Source organism: Seriola lalandi, unplaced genomic scaffold (genome assembly GCF_002814215.2).
Source record: "Seriola lalandi dorsalis isolate HSWRI2012SDOR001 ecotype SW California unplaced genomic scaffold, Sedor1 jcf7180002054885, whole genome shotgun sequence".
Lineage (NCBI taxonomy): Eukaryota > Metazoa > Chordata > Actinopteri > Carangiformes > Carangidae > Seriola > Seriola lalandi.
The window spans coordinates 2,501,514-2,521,977 of record NW_019525437.1 but is presented as its reverse complement, the minus strand read 5'-3'; the positions used below and the strand labels follow the sequence as shown (position 1 = coordinate 2,521,977).

At 44.3% G+C, this 20,464-nt stretch overlaps 1 protein-coding gene across 1 annotated transcript in view; it reads left to right on the top strand.

Annotated features, from left to right (window-relative positions):
* The first annotated feature begins 429 nt into the window (after positions 1-429).
* nfia (nuclear factor I/A) overlaps positions 430-20,464 on the top strand; it is a 127,807-nt gene continuing 107,772 nt past the window's right edge. The window contains exons 1-2 of the mRNA XM_087179986.1: positions 430-2,096; positions 11,696-12,224. Coding sequence (XP_087036112.1) covers positions 2,070-2,096; positions 11,696-12,224 — 556 coding nt within the window. The 5' untranslated portion in view covers positions 430-2,069. The remainder of the gene's footprint in view (positions 2,097-11,695; positions 12,225-20,464) is intronic.

Below are 20,464 nucleotides of genomic sequence, written 5' to 3'. Positions count from 1 at the left end.
ATCTGTGAGTCATAATATAATCTCATATCATAAAACATCACATCATAGAATAATAAAACAGACAATATAATCTGCAGAGTTCAGCAGGTCACAGAGCTGCAGCTTTATATAAGACTGTTACTGAGCTGATTGGCAATATCTCAATATGATCTCACATGTGCCTCATTCATATTATATAAGAGAGTGTGAGTGTGTTATGTAAAAATGATTTGGACTGATTTATGCTCCAACAGCCCCAACAAGAAATAATAATAGTACTACTACTAATGATAATAATAATTAACACTAATAATAGGTGGAAACTGGTGGTTTAAAGAGTAATTAAAGTGTCTCCCAGCGGTGAGGGGATCCTGTCAGACCCTCATGGATCACACGGATCTCCCCTCTAGACTCTGTCCGCTTCTTATTGACTTCACTGAAGCGGCTGTTTGTGTGTGAGCGCTGGACCCGGACCCGGACTCAGTCCCCGGGTCTCAGCTGCTGTCAGGTGCCTGCTGGTCACGAACTGACGCCGGATTAGAGGCTGTTTTCCGTCATCATTTGCATGAGAGCGGAGCAGAAACCCGCCTGTGGAGTGAGCGGGACCGAGGCTGAGAGGCAGCGGGGCTGCAGAGCGGACTTGGACTTGATTTAGGAAGAGGCGGCGAGTCACGGTCCAAAGTTTGGCTGAGCCTCAACTTCACCCTCCCGCTGCGGGTTGTTGGATTTGTCCCACTTCTTCCTCCTTAATGCGTAAACTAGCTTTAAAACCCAATCGTTGTTTCCCGCCGTCACACAGAATCAGATCTGCGGAGAAATGTCCATCTCAGCTAATCGATCGATAAATACCGATCAATAAGCCCTCAGCCTGATCAGTTTCATCTCAATATCCTCTTGAACGGCGGGGTCCCGGAGTACAGCAGAACTCTGCTGCACACACACACTCATAGACTCACACACACACACACACTCACTCTCACTCTCACACACACGCGCTCACACACTCGCAGCCGCGGCATCACCGGATTCTACTTGTGAAACTGCGCGCAGAGGATTGATGCCTTTCCTTTCTGATCGATAAGCAGAGTGTGTGATCAGTTTCGGCTCTGCAGGGTCAGTACGCACAGTCTGCGGCCACACACACACACACACACACACACACACACACACACCGACGCAATCCGGCGGCGGAGAGCGCGGAGGTCCCGGTGCTCGGAGCAGTAGACAGGCTGGGCAGAGGAGCGGAGAAGAGGTGGCGCTCGTCTCTGCGTCCGGGACAACACACCGACTCTCTCTCTCCCTCTCTCTCTCCTTCACCGTCTCCTCCTGCTGGAGATAAATTAACGGAAAGCAGCTGTCGGTTGTTTTAGAGGCGAGGCGGCCGTCTAGCAGCTCAGGGATCCCGTTTTGCCTTTTTTTCTTTCTTCCTCGTCAGCTCTCTTTTCCCGGGACTCCGCCGACACCGCTGCTGCTGCACCGCGCCCTCCGTCCCGAGCACCGAGGAGCCCGCACCGCCGCACGCCGGCCACAGCGCACCGCAGGACGGATAGACATGTTGCCGAGGTCCGCCGGTCGCCGTGGCTCTCCGGCGGTTTGAAATGCAGTTTCGGGACATTGTGGAGGTTTGCATCGTCCGCCACCACCGGCCGCTCTCGCCTCACCCCCGAGCACCGACACCACACCGGGCTGCCCTGTGACTAGTTTCCTCTTTTTCATCTTCTAACGGGACTTTTCTCTCGCTGCCGGAGATGTTCTTGGTGTCTGGGCTGAAAGTTGTGCGCTCCCCGGCGGAGGGCCTCTAACAGGTCCGGACAGTACATGTAACCCGAGGCGGGGTCAAAGTTCAGCCCTGGTTGGAAATGTGAAAGCGAAGGGGGCAAAGGAGGGCTCTATTATCCCCTCTCTCTCTCTCTCTCTCTCTCACTCTGTCTCTCCTTTTTTCTGTTCTTTCCTTTTTACACACACACACACACACACACACACACACACACACACACACACACACACACACACACACAGGCTGGAGTTACAGTAACACACACACATAAACACACACACACCTTCCAGATCTAAGATTAGATCCAACAGATATGTATTCTCCGCTATGTCTGACACAGGTGAGTCTGCTTTAAAACTTTTTATTTGTGCTAACGGTGTTTGTTTGCAGCGGAGCGCGCGCTCAGCTCTCCTATAGACTGTTGACTGTAACTCAGGGCCGTATGGATCTATAGACTCTTCCCTATAGTCTGCACTCTGCTGCTCCGCTGCAGCTTCAACTGTCGTCCTCTCTGCGCTGCAGCACATGGCGGCGGACGGCGCCTCCAAACTTCCTTTATCCAAATTATTTAGCACGAGCCAAAATTTCTCTGTGTCGACACTCACGGGAAACTTCTCCGGGACAGAGCGCGGGTTGTTTCCGTGGAGCTTTGAGCCGCTGGCCGCGTGTGTTTCTCAGCGGGCTGCTCCTGCGCTCTGCCCCGGCTGCTCCGCCTGGCAGAAGCCCCGGCTCAGGCTCCTGCTGCCCGGCCAACACAGACCACAGCTCCGACTCGGTTTTCATGGGGCAGTCACTTTTTTTTTTTTTTTTTTTTTTGGGGGAGGGGGGGGCGACTCCTCCAAAATGTGGATGCGTAAAGTTGCTGGTTATTTCTGTTTTCTTTGCCTCCAAACTTTCCAACTGTGGCCGCAGCCGCCGACACGCTCTGACTTCAGCTGCAGAGAGGGAGGCACATGCACGAGCAGCAGCAGGAGAAGCTTTAACTCGCATTTATAGCTGCGCTACTTTATTACACGGGCTGTTTCTGGGCTTCATATTTGTGCAAAGTGAAGTGGCTTCGTGTAACCTGACGCAGGATCAGTGCACACTGGAGGGGGGGTATATTAGTTTGTCAGCTGCGGGGGTTTCAGCCTCTTCCTCGGCTACTGGTGTTGCAGAGAGCAGGTTGATCTTCTGTTAAATCACAGTGGATCTGATCAAGAGTTGCTCCTCTCATGTTCAGGCCTCACACACTCAGGCCTGAAACTAATATGTATGTGTGCAGAAAAAAACACAAAGTTTGTGTGAGAGGTGACCTGAGGTGACACAGCTCCAAACAAAATGATATTTATACCAGCAGATCAAACTGATGATTTATTTCCTGTCTCATCCTAAATTTAAATTATAGCTCTTTGCATATTTATTCATTAGCAACTTAAATTTGACCCAAATTTCCTCTTTAAAAAAACCCCTTTATTTTACTGCAGGGTTGTGTTCAGGGTCAGAGGTTAAAATAGGATTTTTTTAATTGGGTGTGACCTGATGGAGATTTTGCTGCAGATATTTTGTTGGTAATTAATGTCTTCATCTGCTGAAATTAATTCATTAAAATCTAAATTATAAAACAGAACAAATGACACAAAATTGATCAAATTAGATTCAGTGCCAGTAAATATTTTAATTTATCAGAGTAATACAATTTGAATTAATTAATTTTCTTTTGACGATCGCCATGAAATGAAATGTCATTTTTTATTATTTATTACTGAAATACATTTCTTCATTAGAAACAAGAGAACTGCCCGATATTTAATTCTAATAATTCATAATCAGGTGATTTATTGATCCTGTTTGAAGAATAGTGAGTCAGTGACAGTGAAAGGAAATCATTCAGTGACCATCAGCTGTGAACGTGTCTCAGATTGTCACATCACCAGCTTCTCCTCTGATTTTTGCTGAATTCTAAACTCAGACACAAAACAATAAAATCCTGAGGCGTCTTGATTTTGTGGTTGAAGCTTTGGTCTGTTTTCAGATGCGTTTGAGGACGATCTGAGCGTCTGAAACTGCAGGAACCAACACAAGCTTTAACGTTTAATCTGATTATCAGGCAGTAAAACCAATAATCAGTCCGAGTCCTGACTGACTGTTGTTTGACAAATCCTGCTCAGTGAGGTCTGAACAGATGTGAGCTTCTTTTTCAATTCTTGATTTGGCAGACGTTTACTCTCTGCTCATTTTAATGACTGGGTTTTTTTTTTGTTTGTTTTGCATTAATTAATTTATGATATTTTTGGATAATTTGCCACCACTGAACACAAGTGTGTGCGTTTCTTTAAGAGCTGCTTGTGTTTAATCCAGGGATGCTCGTCTCACTGTTTCAGACTCTTTTATCCAACGTCTGCCTGGGCTGAACACCACATTTTTATTTGGCAATAAAAATTTAGTGATTAATATTCATTTTAAATGAACATCGGGTAGTGGGAGTATTAGTGTTGTAAAACCTCCAGTCAGTTGAAGTTTTCAGGATTTTCAGCTGAAATTTCAGATTTAAAGAAAAAATGAATTAAACCTGAAATGTTAAGTTTTTTAAGTCGCAGCGTCATGATCTCGAGGCGTCAGTGAAGTGGCCGCTGTTTACCTCTCAGCCAGGAGGGGGCGCCCTAAAACTAAATCCACTCTTCATTTTTTATCGCTATTTCACTTTTTAAAGATGTCGTTATTTATCGTGGCCTGAAGGTTGACAAACTTAGCGATGATAAATGACAGATGTAGTGAATCTGTGTTGTCATGACGCTGTGATGAAACCAGGTTGTTGGCTGCTGTTGCAGGTGTCGCTGAACTTTTCTCCTGTTAGCTCTTTGGTAGTTTGTTCTTTTGACATTTTGAGTTTTTATTGATTTGAAAGGGAAGTTGCCGGATGATGTCGGAGCGCTATGGTTTAGAAAATGGATAAATCCAGAAATAAACAAAAGAACCAAACAGAAATGGGAGATTAACCCAACACATCCACAGATGAATGAATGAGAAACAGACATTGTCTTTCCATTTTTCTTTCCCTTTTTTTTTTTTTCTAACCAAAAAGAGGTTTCGTCCTTTAATCTGCTGAGCTTGGCACATTTTGTTTTATTTGTTTACTTGTAAACGTAAATCAGGATTAAGAGGAACTGTTAAATCTAACTGTTCACCTACGACTTCCAAAACCACAACCCCCAAAACCACAAGCTCCAAAACCACAAGCTCCAAAACCACAAGCTCCAAAACCACAACCCCCAAAACCACAACCCCCAAAACCACAAGCTCCAAAACCACAACCCCCAAAACCACAACCCCCAAAACCTTGACCACGACTCATCTGACTTGAGGAGACTCCTGTATCTGATGGAGATGAAGGAACACTCCCGTGTCTCTGCTGCTGCATGTTCTGCTAAAATGTTTGTTCATTGCTCAGGCTCAGACTCTTTGCTTTTAGTGGTGAAGTGGTCTGTCCGGTAGAGGGTGGGTGTGGGCCCTCAGAAAGACCTGCTCCAGCTTTGGCCCTGGTTTTTGGCTCTCAGATGATGGAGACTTCTCTTTAAATGATGTCGATACTTTGGTTGAGTCCTGGGCTTCTTGCTGTTCTGGTTTGTCTAAACCTCCTCAGTCTGTTTGGTGTGGTCGAGACTACTGCCCTCATCTTCCTCCTCCTCCTCCTCCTCCTCCTCCTCCGTCACCCGCCGTTAATGGTGAAGCCTCGGCGGCCTGGTTGGGCCTGCTGCGGAGCTGCTGAGCCCGAGCGACACGCAGATAATTCCCTTAGTGTGTCGGTGTGGGTGTCAATAGACTTGGGGGAGGGGGGAGGGAGACAGGGAGGATTACCATTATTGCTCCCCTAAATGACTGTTATTCAGGGGGTTGTTGTTACAGGCCTGTTATTTGGAGCCCATTACATCTGTCACCAAGGTGCAGAGGGGGAACGTGTAAGCCTCAGTCCGGCTCTCAGGCGCTCAGACTCCCCTCGCAGGTTTAGAAACGCTGATTTCCTCACAGGGAAATCACTGAAAGAAAGAATGACCCCAAAAGAGGCGAAGAAAGAGCCCCAGGGAGCCGCGTCACACGTCCGCCGCAAAACCTCCTCGCCACGTTTTAACCAGGCGCCTTTTATTGAGCACCGAGGTCTGCAGGAAAACATCGTACCAGGGGGATGAGACGACTTCCACCTGTTTTTAATAAAGCAGCCTGAATTAAGAGTCGTGTTCCTGACACAGACGCAGCAGCCTGTTTGTGTCTGCAGCTTTAAGATACAGACAAATTACCCACTAAATAAATTCCAGAAACAAGAGAAAGTGCTCTGGGAACAACACTGGGATTATCTCAGACCAACTGGTGGAATTTTTATTTGTTTGAAAAAACAGAAACAGACCAGATGTGAGGAGAAGTGACTTGTTCGTGAAGAACTGCAGAGCTCAAGTCAACACAGCAAAAAAAAAAAAAAAAAAAAAAAAAAAAAAAAAAAAAAAAACAAAAAAAAAACAAAACATAATGTGGTGTTTAACAGAAGCAGAAAAAACATGTGTCCTCAAAACGAGGCACAAAACGTCTGTTTGTGGAGATAATTTAAATTTTCTAACACAAATCAATATTTTCTCTTGTAAAGGGTCGTTTCCTCAATTTCCCATTTCCATTCCCACAATTGCTTTGTTCTGTCTTATACTGGCTCCACATGATCCTGTTTTAAATATAGGACAATAAGTCTTCGTTAGTGGGTGATAAAATATTACATTTTAATAAATTAAGCACCACTAGATTCAGATCATTTTATATTTCCAGTAAAATCAGCTTCTATCAATAATTTTCTTGATTCGTTTGAAGCTGTTTTCTTTGTTTTTTTTCTCATTTCTCTGACATTTCCTGAAACAGATTCATCGTCTGACCAAAAAGGCTGAATTTGATTTGAAAAAACTGAATCTGAAAGTGAAGTTTTAAAAACTCAAAATTATAATAAAACTACAGAAGTCAATGAGTTAACAAAAAAAAAAAACATCCATTAGTTTGACATAATTTCATGTTTCTATATAAATAAAGCTCCAGCAGTTCAGTGATTCTCTGGAATCATTTTCTCAACACAGGAGCAGAAACAGGATTATTTAGCTTCAAGACACATTTCAGAAAACATTCCTGAGTGGAGGGAAGCTGAGAACAAGAGGGATTATCTCGCCCCGCCGGCAGAGCAGCGCAATTTTTAAGGCTGAATATGAGACCAAGTGACTTGTTAAGTGGGATTGTGTTTGCGGTGGACGGACAAAGTGTGAGAGAGCGGCGGAGGAAACCTTGGCGGAGGACAGTGTGAGCGGGTCAGGAAGCTGAAACGCTGCACTGGGCTGTGAGGAATGTTGGTATGTGGCTCCAACGAACATCCAGAGCCGCCGAGCTGCAGATCCACTGTGGAATGTGTGTGTGTGTGTGTGTGTGTGTGTGTGAGTGAGTGAGTGTGTGAGTGAGTGTGTGGAGACGAGGCTGAACACATCATCCGTCCAGCAGCCGCTCGTCGTCCTAATAACCACCCGAGGACACACACAAACAGAAACACATCTCGCTTGGAACAGAAACCACAAATAACAAAAGGCGGTGTTCTCGCCGTCCTGGAGTGAGATTTCAGAGCTCAGAGAGCGGCTGCAGGTTGGCTGCAGAGCTGCTGGAGGCGCTTTTGGAGACAAACCCGTTCGCCTGGACCGTCTCCAAGAAGAAACAATGTGCTGTATTCAGACCCCTTGACAAGGGAGGGTGAACAATGTTATATAAAAAAGAAAAGCAATGCAGCTGGCGCTCTAATGCACAGCCTGTAGATATGGTTTCCTCTTCAGTGTGAGAGCTGCAGGTTTCATCTGACGTAAAGATTTGCTGACACCACAGCTGCACAAAACTCCTCCTGAACTTCCTCTATTTTTTTTTTTTCTTAAATGTTAAACCCAGAAGATTCCTGAATAAATAAAAGATCATGAAACTGTGTGAAACTTCACACTCAGACAAGCGGTGATTTTCTTATAGGCTACAAGCTCTGAACTAACAAGACCTGAGTATCTACGGGCTAATGAGTCTGACTCCTCTGAGCCGACGAGCTCCACTGTTTCCAGAAACCATTAAAACCCTGTCAACACTGTAGATTTACATTCAATCTAGTTAGAGAACCAAACGTGGATTAATCCGCTGCTGAAAATAGTCCCCAACAAATACTGTTTGTTTAAGGAAAACTACAGTGAGCAGCTGTTTTTTAATAAAATGTAAGAACCGATACTCTGTGTTTGTGAGGTTGAACCATCGTTCTCAGAGCTGAGAGCCAGAAACAGAAAATATACACCACCACCAGACTGGTGCTTTAACTCTATATTGAGTCATTAAAATCTTGTTTTTATGGTGAGATTTTTCAACCTGTTTCCAACACAAACCACCTGGTTTCAAGGACTTTCTAAAAATTAGCATCAGTAGATTGTTGCATCAGAATCAAGTAATTCACTCAAGAGTCTCCAAACCTTCGTTAAAATAAGTGGAAAAAAAACTTGTTCCTAAATCAGTTCTGGTTTCAACAGTTTTCTGAAACCAGTTCTCGTCGGTCCTGATTCTAGAGCAGAGACCAGGACGTATTAGAAGAAGACGAGGTTTTTGAACAGTTCAGTTCACTGACGAACAACTTGTGTTCAACACCTTTCTAAAACCAGCTTTGATTGTTCTTGGTTCTGTAGGTGAGACATGTTGAAATCTTCTCACCGCAACTCGCTGCATTTTTCTTTCACTCGTCACAAAGAAACAAGGTTTTTATAGACGTCTGTCTCCACGTGCACTGACAAAAAATATCTCACTCTGTTTGTGTCAGACTTCAACACAATTAATCTGTGGTTTTCAGTTCGAAATCAAAGTGTCTGTAAAGAATTTCACATTTTTAACTTCACTGATCAAATGTTCTTGACTTGAAGTGACTCGGTGAGGAGGTTTTTGTGGTGTACCTTCATACAGCAGTGTGTGTGTGTGTGTGTGTGTGTGTGTGTGTGCAGCTCATAATATGGTATCCACATGCCACCCCAGTCAGAGGCATTTGCACGTATCAAGATGTGTGAGAGCCTCTTTGATCTATGAATAGTCGAGTTTTTTTTTTTTTTTTCAATACGTGGCTCAGGAGGAGAAGGAAGGGGGAGGAGGAGGAGGAGGGAGGAGGGCCTCCAGCCTCACCCCCCCTCGTCCTCATCCCCCCGTCCTGCTCACTAACCCTCTGAGGGGTTTTATCCAAATAAGAAATGTTCCATGAAGATGTTTTGTGTCCGTCTGTGTTTTTGTTCCTGCTCTTTTTTTTTTTTTCGTGTTCTTCGTCGTTTCTCAGTGACGAAGCTGTTTTCCTGTTACTCTGTTTTTCTGTCTGTGTTTACACCAACAAACTGAAATGACAGGTTTTTCACCGAGCTTCGCCGCAGACGAGCGTCCAGCGCCTCAAAACAACTTTCAATGCAAAAAGAAAACACAACAAATATTTAGAGGGTCACACCAGAGTGTCTGCACGCTGTGGCACCTTCCTACAGTAACTACAGAGCTCATTCACTGCAATGAGCTGTCTTCCAAAGTGCTTTTTCCAGTCTTTGTTTTCCATTTACTTCCATTTATTCCAACATGTCATAGATTTAAACTGATATTAGACCGATTTAAAAAAAAAAAAAAAAAAAAGTCTGTGTCGGATATTCAGATAAAAAACAACAGGAACGTCAGTGCGATGACATTTGAAGTCTTTTCATTCTTTAGTGAAATGAATAAAAACCAGTGGCTGTGGGTGAAAATCACCAGTCACATAAAGGTCACATGGTTTGTGGTAAATTAACTAAAATGGGAACAGACTCTGGTTTAATGCAGCTGAATTATTATTTATCATCTGACAACTTTTAATCAAACGTTCATATTTCTGTGTTGAGGCGTTAGAAATGATGAGCAGCTGTGGAGATGGAGTGACCTGTTGCAGGAGCTCGTTTCTATAAAACTCCTAAAACAAGGACAGAAATGAAAATGTCTTCCTCAGACGTTTTCAGCTGCTGAGCGTCGCTCTAAAAACCTGAAATTACAACTCATCAGTCTGGATTCTGTTTTTATCACCGCCACACGCTGCGATAACATGCGAACATTTCAATTGTGTATTCAACGTGTTCCTGTAGCAGCTTGTCGTTCACCGTCTGAGTGTGTGTGTCTTGTGTGTGTTGTGACTCACAGCAGTAAAGATGCTGGTTCAGGTCCTGGCTCAGAGCGGTCTGGATAAGCTTGGTTTTGTGGTGGTTTTGTGGGTTGAGGAGGAGGAGGAGGCGGAGGGAGGGGTGGGGGGGGCAGGTGTAACCAACCCTGAACTGGGTCTAATCCACGACATGCCGTCTAACCACATTCCCGCCCTAATAACTGTACAGCTGTGATCAGCCCGAAGCCCCATAATGCACCTTTAATACACCTTTAATCCTCCTCACCGGTGGAGCTGTTTGTGCTCATTCGGTTTCCCTCCGCTCGGCCGTCGGCCTCTTGGTTGGTTGTTTGTTTGGTGTGTTTTTGGTCAGTTGGTGTGTTTTCTTTTTTTTGGGGGGGGGGGCTGACAGACCCCCACAGACCCCCACAGACCCCCACAGACCCACATTCCTGCCTGAGAGCCAAGAAAGAGGCGAGACAGGCTGAGCTGACACTGAGGAGTCTGTGTGGTTCAGAGAGAGACGCTGCTGCAGCCAGAGACCAGAGACCTGAGACCAGAAACCAGAGACCTGAGACTAGAGACCAGAAACCAGAGACCTGAGACTAGAGACCTGAGACTAGAGACCTGAGACTACAGACCTGAGATTAGAGACCTGAGACTAGACTACAGACCTGAGACTAGAGACCAGAGACCAGACTACAGACATGAGACTAGAGACCTTAGACTAGAGATCTGAGACTAGAGACCTGAGACTAGACTACAGACCTGAGACTAGAGACCTTAGACTAGAGATCTGAGACTAGAGACCAGAGACCAGACTACAGACCTGAGACTACAGACCTGAGACCAGAAACCAGACTACAGACCTGAGACTAGAGACCTGAGACTAGAGACCTGAGACCAGAGACCAGACTACAGACCTGAGACTAGAGACCTGAGACTAGAGACCTGAGACTACAGACCTGAGACTACAGACCTGAGACTACAGACCTGAGACTAGAGACCTGAGACTAGAGACCAGAGACCAGAGACTAGAGACCAGAAACCAGACTACAATCTATGATGAATCAGTTTATTATTTTTTATCTGAATTCACTTTTTTAAATTTGTTTTCCTTCCTTTCTTCTGTCCTTTACTTCCTCTTCCTTCATTTCTTTTTTTCCTCCTTCTTATTTGCTTCTTTTCTTTTTTCCTTCCTGGTGTCCTTGCTACCTCCCTTCCCTCCCTCTTCACGTTTTCTCTTCTTTCCTTCTATATTTCTATATTTATTTCTCTCCTTTCTGTCATTTTGCATCTTTGTCTAAAAAATCTACAAAACCCGATTTTCTTTCTCTGCTTTGCAGCTTCTGTTTTTTATTTTCTTTCACTGACTTTTATTTTGTAAACTCTTTAAAACAAGGGTTTTTATCAGTTCTGGTTTCAACAGTTTTTTCGGATGTTTATAGGATGTTACAACCTCCTGTTCTGCAGCCAAACTTTGGCTTTTTCTAGTGGACGTTTCCAAAGACACCAAATCTGTCAGGATGAACTTTTATCGAACTCGTCCAAAATGATGCAGAAACACCGAGAATGTTTTATTCGATGGTTCAGCTATAAAAGGTGGAGACTGTGGTTGGAATATTTTAGCTTCAGTAGAAGAACATATGTGTGATACAGTCAGTTACAGTGGAATAAAATGACTGTTGTGATCATAAAGTGACTAAAGGTGAAAGTAAACTGTATTTTAAGGTTTAACTTGTTCGTCCCTCTCACCGTGTCTCTCCTTCGTCCTCCAGGATGAATTCCATCCTTTCATCGAAGCCCTGCTGCCCCACGTCCGGGCCTTCGCCTACACATGGTTCAACCTGCAGGCTCGCAAGAGGAAGTACTTCAAGAAGCACGAGAAGCGCATGTCCAAGGAGGAGGAGCGCGCCGTGAAGGACGAGCTGCTCAGCGAGAAGCCCGAGGTCAAACAGAAGTGGGCGTCCCGCCTCCTCGCCAAGCTGCGCAAGGACATCCGACCCGAGTTCAGGGAGGACTTTGTGCTGACGGTGACGGGGAAGAAGCCGCCATGCTGCGTGCTGTCCAACCCCGACCAGAAGGGCAAGATGAGGAGGATCGACTGCCTGCGCCAGGCGGACAAAGTGTGGAGGCTGGACCTGGTCATGGTGATTTTATTCAAAGGGATTCCCCTCGAAAGTACTGACGGGGAGAGGCTGGTAAAGTCTCCTCAGTGTTCGAACCCCAGCCTGTGTGTGCAGCCGCACCACATTGGAGTTTCAGTCAAGGAGCTGGATCTGTACCTGGCCTACTTCGTGCACGCAGGTCAGTCCCTCGCTTTCTTCCTGTTGGCGTGTGTGTGTGTGTGTGTGTGTGTGTGTGTGCGTGTGTGTGTGCGTGTGTGTGTGCGTGTGTGTGTGTGTGTGTGTGTGTGTGTGTGAGAGAGTGTGTGTGAGTGTGAGAGTGTGTGTGAGTGTGTGTGTGATGCTGCGCTGGTTGTTGTCAGAGGTTGCAGCCTCTGAAAAAACTGTACAGGTGATCTGTGTGATGACCACACCGACACACAAGCTCAAAGATCACGACACACACACACACACACCGCCTGCAGATCCACAGACTCTCTGGTTCATCATAACTATTATTATTATTGTTATTGTTATTATTTCTCTGTGTCTGATTACAGCAGCTTTCCTTTGAGTTCCTTGACTCCTGGGTCTGTACTTGCATCTTTTGAAGCCTTTCAACCCTCAGAGTTCACACCTGATAAACTTTTCATAATATTACAACAAGTCAAAGGAAAATAAGTTTTCATATACATTATGGATGAATTTATTATTTCCCTGGGCCAGTTTTATCACTCAGGAACTTGTGTCACCAGAAAATGGAGCGGTCTGGTATCAGAGTGTGACAGATACATGGACGTGATGATATTAGTTTATTACAGACATATATTTTTGTCAGTGTATCAGAGCAGTTTGAATCTGTAGTTGACTCTGTGTCTGTAAATCTCTCAGATGAGATCTCAGATTTTCATTTAGTCCCTGATTGATCGGTTTTCAGGGTCACCAGAGGGCGGGACCTGCAGAGAGCTGCTCATTCATCCTGATCTGTGTGTTGGTTTATCTGTAAATAAGCTGAAATCAGTGGTAATGAGTGGTGACCATGAGAGCTGTGTCCTGCCTCAGTTTTTGGAAATGAGCAAATCTCCTCCAGCAGACGTTGGTCTTTAATCCTGGGTTCATGCGTCAGATCAAGACTCGCTGGTGAACTTATAATAAAACTTCACCTTGCCTTGTGTGGCAGTCAGCTGGAGGATGTAAATGCAGACGAAGGTGTTATCTGCTGCAGACAGCCATAATTTCATCAGTGGTCAGTAAAGCAGAAGTCTGAGGAGAAGGAAGTGTCTCTGCCAAGAGCTCCTCCTCACGCCGGCTGCCCTCAGCAGAGCAGGTGTGTGTGTGTTTGTGGGTGAGGCTGGCACACCTTTCAGGACCTAAAAAAAAAAAAAAACCCTCACAATTATCTGCGCGGTGATTGCTCAGCTCCTTTCCTGATTTCCGACTGATTCCAGGAGAAAATGATTTGGCTGGTTGGAGTATCTGAGCGGTGGCAGAGGCTCGTACAGGAGACGTTTGGCAGATGGTTTAAACACTTGGCACAGAGCTCGTTCTAAGTTTGTTGGAGCTTTAGAGTTTTCCTGGAAAAGGAGGACGAGCTCCAGAGAGGCAGGTAAAATTATCCACCGGGTCCAGATTCAGAGTCCGTCACCAGCAGGTCAAAACCGGTCCTTGAACACAGAGTCACCAGAGTTCATCCTTCACTGTGGAATCGGTCGATGACAAGAAACTTCAGCTCGTGGTCTATTTAGCAGCTGTTCTCGCTCTTTCAGTCGTATCCCATGATCATCAGCGGCTGCAGAAGCTGAACAATGAAATAAATGTTTTAAAATGGACTCAACCTGTGATTATGGCAAAAATCCTTATCAGGTTTATTTTGATCAATATTGAGATCACAATTATTTAACACTTTTACTCATTGACTTTGGAAACACCACACATTTATTGAACTTGAAAAAAGTGTTTGACTTATGGAGGATTTTCCTCCATGTTTTTGTGGAGGTCGAGGTTCAGCTGTGATCCGTCAGCAGACACAAACACTGAGCTGAGCACTCTGGAAAGATCTCCGACCCTGAACCTTAATTACAATCATTTCCTCTGGCAGACTGAAGCCTCTCTGAGCCCGAAGACTGCTCCCATTCTGCTGCTCTGGGTCCAGATCGGCTCTCAGCCCCGGTCTGTGTGTTTTCGCTCTGCGGTCGCAGTAATCAGCTGTGTGCAGGTTCACACTGAGCTCCCTTCAGTCGCCGCTGCTCTGTGGGTTTATTCAGAGGCGGACGAGCAGCCGAGGGTCTTTGAGCTGCGATCTCTGACGTGAAGTTGGTTTTATGTTTGAATAAATTGGTTTTGGTTTTCAGCAGTGGCTGGTTGTGGTCAGAGACACAGAGGGGGGGATCATTTGTGGTGAAGACAGTAGCAGATCTTCACAATCTGTTTGTGTTTGAATTTTCTCTGCTGCTAAATTTAGATTTTACCTTTTTAAAAATGAAAAACTTTCACGGCGAGAGCCTGAAGTCTGCTCATGACAGAGTCGCGGAGTTGGCAGCATTTTGTCTCTTTTGAATGAGGTGAGAGGGAGAAGGCCGAGGCTGAACGCCCACAGAGCTCCCTCCTCCCTCCCCCCCGGTCTCGGTGGAGGAGGATCGGGTTTCGTCCTGCCTCTTATTTAAGGCAGCAGAGCTTTTCTGGAGCAGCGGCGTTGATTAAAAGCCATGTGAAGGCGGGCTGACCTCAGGGCTCGCAGGGCCGGAGGCGGGGTCTGTCGGGGCAGCCCGAGCCGGTAATTAAATTCATCCCCATACCACTGACTCAGGGTGGTGGTGGGGGGGGGGGTGGATAAAGACCAACAGTGTTGCCCTTAGAAACCGCAGCGCACTACCAACCATTTATTATTTAACCCTGTGAACGTGCAGCAGCAGAAACCTCAGAGAGAGAGAGAGTTAGAGATATTTCAGTTTAGTTTGTTTTCACCTGCAAAGACTGAAGAAGATCATCAGTCTCTGTTCACCTGCTGCTTTCTGTCTGCTCAGTTTTTCTGTGTTTTGACTTTTAAACTTATTCTCGAAATATTAAACAATCGGAGTTAAAGTTTGGGGAAAAATAAAACCTCCTCATGGTTCCGTCTTACTGTATCTCGACGCAAGATGGTGAAGTTTCGTACTGTGGTTTCAGTCTGGTACAGTCGTACTGGGAAGATATCAGACCTTCACACTTTATTTATTTCTAATAAAAGCATTTTTTTTTCTCATCATTTTACATTTTACTTCAACATTTTGGCAGATTTCTGAGAGTTGCTCTAAATCTAAAGGCCTGAAGTTTTATCACACTTGTCTCTCCCCATGAACAACATGAAGATCATTAGATGGACATTGTTCTGTTTTTTTGACTCTTCATTGGACTTGAAGCTGCTTGAACTTGAACTTGGTCTCAGCTGAAGTGGTCTAGACTAACTATAGTTTATACGGGACCAGACTATTGATTATTTTATCTATTTAGTCTATCTGTAAATGGAATCTGTCATTTTTTTTTAAAGATTAAATCACAATATATGAATATCTCCGTACACTGTGAAACTGTGGGTAGAGTATTTTGTCGACATCACTCACTCTGACCAGGAAGCAGTGATTTAAAAAGGTCTGTTACTCTTTCTGTCTGTTACTGAGTCTCTGATAGAAATAATGATAAAAAATCATCATTGTGGAAATTTAATTTGGACATTAAAAGTTGAAGCTCTAATGTGAATAGAATCAAACTAGATGTTAAACACAGTCATTTATTTAATTTAACTGAGGAAGTGAAGAAACTGAAACTCTGCACCTCCACAGCTGGAACTATGGTAAACAGCTGGACAGGAAGTGACTGCTGAGTCTCTAACAGGTGGAGCTTTTCAAATTAACAGACTTTCACTCACTGCAGTCGACCATGAACAGACACACACACACACACACACACACACACCGGGCAGCAAACCTTCCATTCATAGGTCTGAGCATTTGCTGTGAGTGTTTGGTGTGTGTGTGTTCACCCAGCATCCTCAGAAACAAGTTGGGGGGGTTAAAGGTCAACCCTCCCACCCCCCAACCCATCTGATTTATGAGCTACCTCACGGCGGCGGGTGTCACTACCGCAGGAACGCTCAACACGTGCTGAAAGGTCAGAGGTGACTGCGTGGAGGTCATGACCCCTATCATCGGGCCATTTAACCTCTAGGATAAACATCTCCCCCCCTCATTAGCAGCCAGTCATGCACACACACACACACCCCCACACAGAGTGTGGAGGCTGTTCTGTGGCGGGAACAAAAGGTGGGAAAAGGTCGACTCTTCCACGTCTGTAATTTAGAGCCATCACAGCCTGAAATAAAGACGTTAACATTTATTACAGATGAGATAATATTTATGTGAGCAGTAAAGTCAATTGTGCATAATTAGAGAGATGGAATCATAAAAGTTTGATAGAAGAGTTTTACATTAACGGTAGTGACTGTGCACAGAAGCAGAGGAGGAGTCAGTCCTCTGACACAGCCTGTCAGTCCTCACACAGGGTTTAGTGTCACCATTATTATACATATATTATATATTTATACATATATTAGTGCTGCACGATATGTAAAAAATAATTAGAATGCAATTGTGATGTTGTGATTGCGATTGCGATTTCACTGTGAATGATGTTTTTTTTCATTTAATTTTCACTCGAAAAAAATCTAAAAATGATGATGGTGTGATTTTTGTTGGTTTTGTACCAAACAATCATGTTTCTTTCTGGAGCGTCTCTGTAGCAACTCAACGCTCATGATGCTAACAATGCACAACAATGTGACACATTTTACTTTTATCAAAGAAACTGCAGCTCCTGTCATTTGGATATTGCACTTGACCATATTGAGATTCGAATTATATTTCCATTAATCCTGCCTTGTCACCGAACCAACATTAACTGTCTGCCTCTAACAAGAAGTGAGATGTCTGACTCCTCTCAGCTCCACTGTTTCCACAAACATGAGTGAGTCACACTGTTGAACCGTGAACACACACACTGTATTTTATTCGGACTCAGTCCCACACACACTGTCCTGCTGCCACAAATACATACTACAGCACCAAATGTGGATTAATCCGCCTCTGAAAATAGTCCCCAACAGATGCACAGAAACTGTTTAAAATGAAACTTTATATTTATGAGGACTGGGACCTGCTCTCTCACTCGGGTTGTTCCGAATCTCAGTGCATACATGTAGGATGTATGTGTTGCTGTGATTGGTCAGAGCGGTGACTTCACTTGTTTGTCAGGTCGGTTTCTGCAGCAGCACAATGGGAGGATATCTGTGTGTCGGTGTGATAACGAGCCGCCGCTCCAACCTACAGAGTGTGAAGGTTTCCAGAGCCGCCGCCGCCACTGCCGTTAGATATTTATCTTCCCGTCACCTTATACAACCCTGCAGCAAACAGCAAGTGTGTGTGTGTGTGTGTGTATAAAGACGTCTGACCCAGTTCCCTCCGTCCTTCTGAGCTCTTAAAGAGATTTGGAGCTTCGTCTCTGAACTAGTTACTGTAGCTGTGACCAGCCGTCCTCTCAGGCGGCACCACATCCACACACCACTCTCCATCTTCACTTCCTGCAGCCACCGGACCCTCACTCACACACACACTGACACACACTGACACACATTTAACTAAACACACAAACTTTCCTACATAAAACTCGCGTCTCTTGTCTTCAGCTCCATCCTTCCTGGTTCCCTCAGAAGTTCAGACTCTTTTATTTTAAACTCTAGTAAATTCATACTCAGTCTTTCTGGCTGAATACTGGATGATTTCACCTGTGAAAACTTTTCAAAATAGACTCTGTGGCTGAATGAGTCAGTCAGACATCTGCAAACAGTCACAGTAATAACTTTATTTATGTACAAGCAGAACTTTTTATACACAAGTCACATACATGTTTACAGGGGAGGGGGGGGTCTCACTGGTTTAAACTGCTATTTTAGTTTTACTTTATTTCATGTGCTGTGTGGTGACTGTATAAGTCAGATAAACGTTGTGGAGTAGGGAGTACTTCATGGAAATAACCTCAGTAAGGTGGAAAAACCTGAGGTGGACAGCAGGTCCAGGTCCAGGACTCGACTCCTGTCTACAAGTTGAAGTCTAAAGTCGAGGTCAGGCAGGCAGACAGACAGGCAGACAGACAGACAGACAGACAGACAGGCAGACAGACAGACAGTCACACAGGTAGACAGGCAGGCAGGCAGGCAGTTTAATGACGAACTCAGACACAACAGGTCAGTGGATGATTCTTGGTGTGTGTGTGTGTGTGTGTGTGTGTGTGTGTGTGTGTGTGTGTGTGTGTGTGTGTGTGTGTGTGTGAGTGTGTGAGCTTTTCCTTTTCACTGAGAGAAACGGAATCTGCCAACATGTCTGTGGTGGCTGTTGGCTCGTCTCCTCTTACAGACGCTTTATGTTTCCTCCTCCTCCTCCTCTTCTTCTTCTCTTCTTGCTGCTGCTCACCAGTCGTCATGTGGAGCTGTTTAAGGCGAATGTGGTGTAAAACCACAGAGTCTGTTGTGGTTCGTGAAGTACACACTGCGACCACGGGAACACCCCCCCAACCCACCACCAACCAACACACACACACACACACACACACACACACACACACACACACACCATTCACGGTCAATGAGCTTGGAGCTCATTCATGAAAACAAACTGTTGTAGCTGCAGGTCGACCTCAGACTGAAGCTTCATCTCACACAGACGAAGAATAAACTTCAGCTATGCAGAAAAGTCACAGACACGAGCAGCAGCAGCAGCAGCAGCAGGTTGAGTTGGTTTGTGTCCAGCTGAAGGAAAAGACAGTGTAAAACAAACAGAGTCAGAGTCAAGTGTTTGGACTGAAGCACCTGGAGCGACACCAGCAGAGATCTGAGCAGAGATCTGAGCAGAGATCTGAGCCGGTCTCACTGATGCACGTCAGAGCAACAAAGCTGAAGCTGACAGACGATGTCATCAACCAAACCAACAAACATGTATTGATTATTGATCTTTTGATCTTTTGTGGCTCAAAGCTGAAAATGAAGCTTCAAATAAACATCCTCACAAATCAACGTATTATTTGAGCTAGAGGTGTAACGATTCTCCAAATCCCCAGTTCAGGTCAGAGCTTCCTTTTTTTTCTTTTCTTTTTTTTTTTTTTTTTTTAAATCTTCTGATATTATGACACGACATCATCATGTATCATCATGCATCACGGTCTCAGTTTCAGAATCGTTCCACTTCTGATTTCAACCCTCGCCTGTTTTTGCTCCATGCTTGCTGTTGGCCTCACCCAAAGCTTGATGGGAACTGTAGTTGCAAAACTCCGAAGATGTTTATTCCAAAGAGAAATAACAACAGGACTGATGAACCATCAATACATTCATTCCTGAAGTCCTGACTCTCTCCTCTGTCCATTCATATACGGACATTTACTTTCTGAACCGGTGTCTTCCTGTTGTTTACGTCTGTATCTGTGTTTTCTCATTAGTCTCATTAGGGCAGCGCTCATTGGTTAAACTCAACAAAACAACACAGAAGGATCTTTTTCCTCTGAACAGTGCCTATTTAAGATTTCATGTTATACAGAAATACTTTTGAGAACTCACAGTACCACTTAACAAAAGGAATTACCTTATAAAGGATTTATAAATTGATTATAATTAATTGATAATTAAAACCATATAAATAATAAATAAACAAGTTATAACACAGTTTTCATACATCGATGCAGGCTCACTATTTGGCAAGATCAAGTTAATGCTTACTACTCATTAATCTTACTAATGAGTCACTACCATTTATAACTGGTAAAAGGAGCCTTATTGTAACTCGTTAAGAAATGATGATGTGTTTACACTTTACATTAAGGCTCCTTTTACTAGTTATAAATGGTAGTAACTCATTAGTAAGATTAATGAGTAGTAAGCATTAATTTGATCTTACCAAATAGTGATACTCAATTTATGAAAACTGTTTTATAATTTCTTTATAATTGTTTATTTCTGATTTATAAAGTGTTAAAAACAAACGAATGAGCTGATTATAAATCATTTATGAATCCTTTATAAGGGTAGTGTTACAGTACAGTAGTAACTGACCTGTTTCTTAGTATTCTGACTTGTCCTGAAAAACTTCTCATTCTTCTCAAAATAATATAAAACACACAGTTAAACCTTGTGGCTGAGTTTTCAAATACAGAAGTGAAATTACAGGGTTAGACGCTGAAGACATCAGTGGTTTGATTTAACACAGTGACTGTCTGCATAGAAATATACAGGAGAGTTTGACAAAATGAAAGTAGTTTCTACACATGAGGCATGAAACAGGAGCTGAACACAGTAAATATCTGGAGCTGTGAGTGTTTTCCACTTCAGAGCCTTCAGGTTGGTATTGTCGGTGTCTCTCTCTCCCC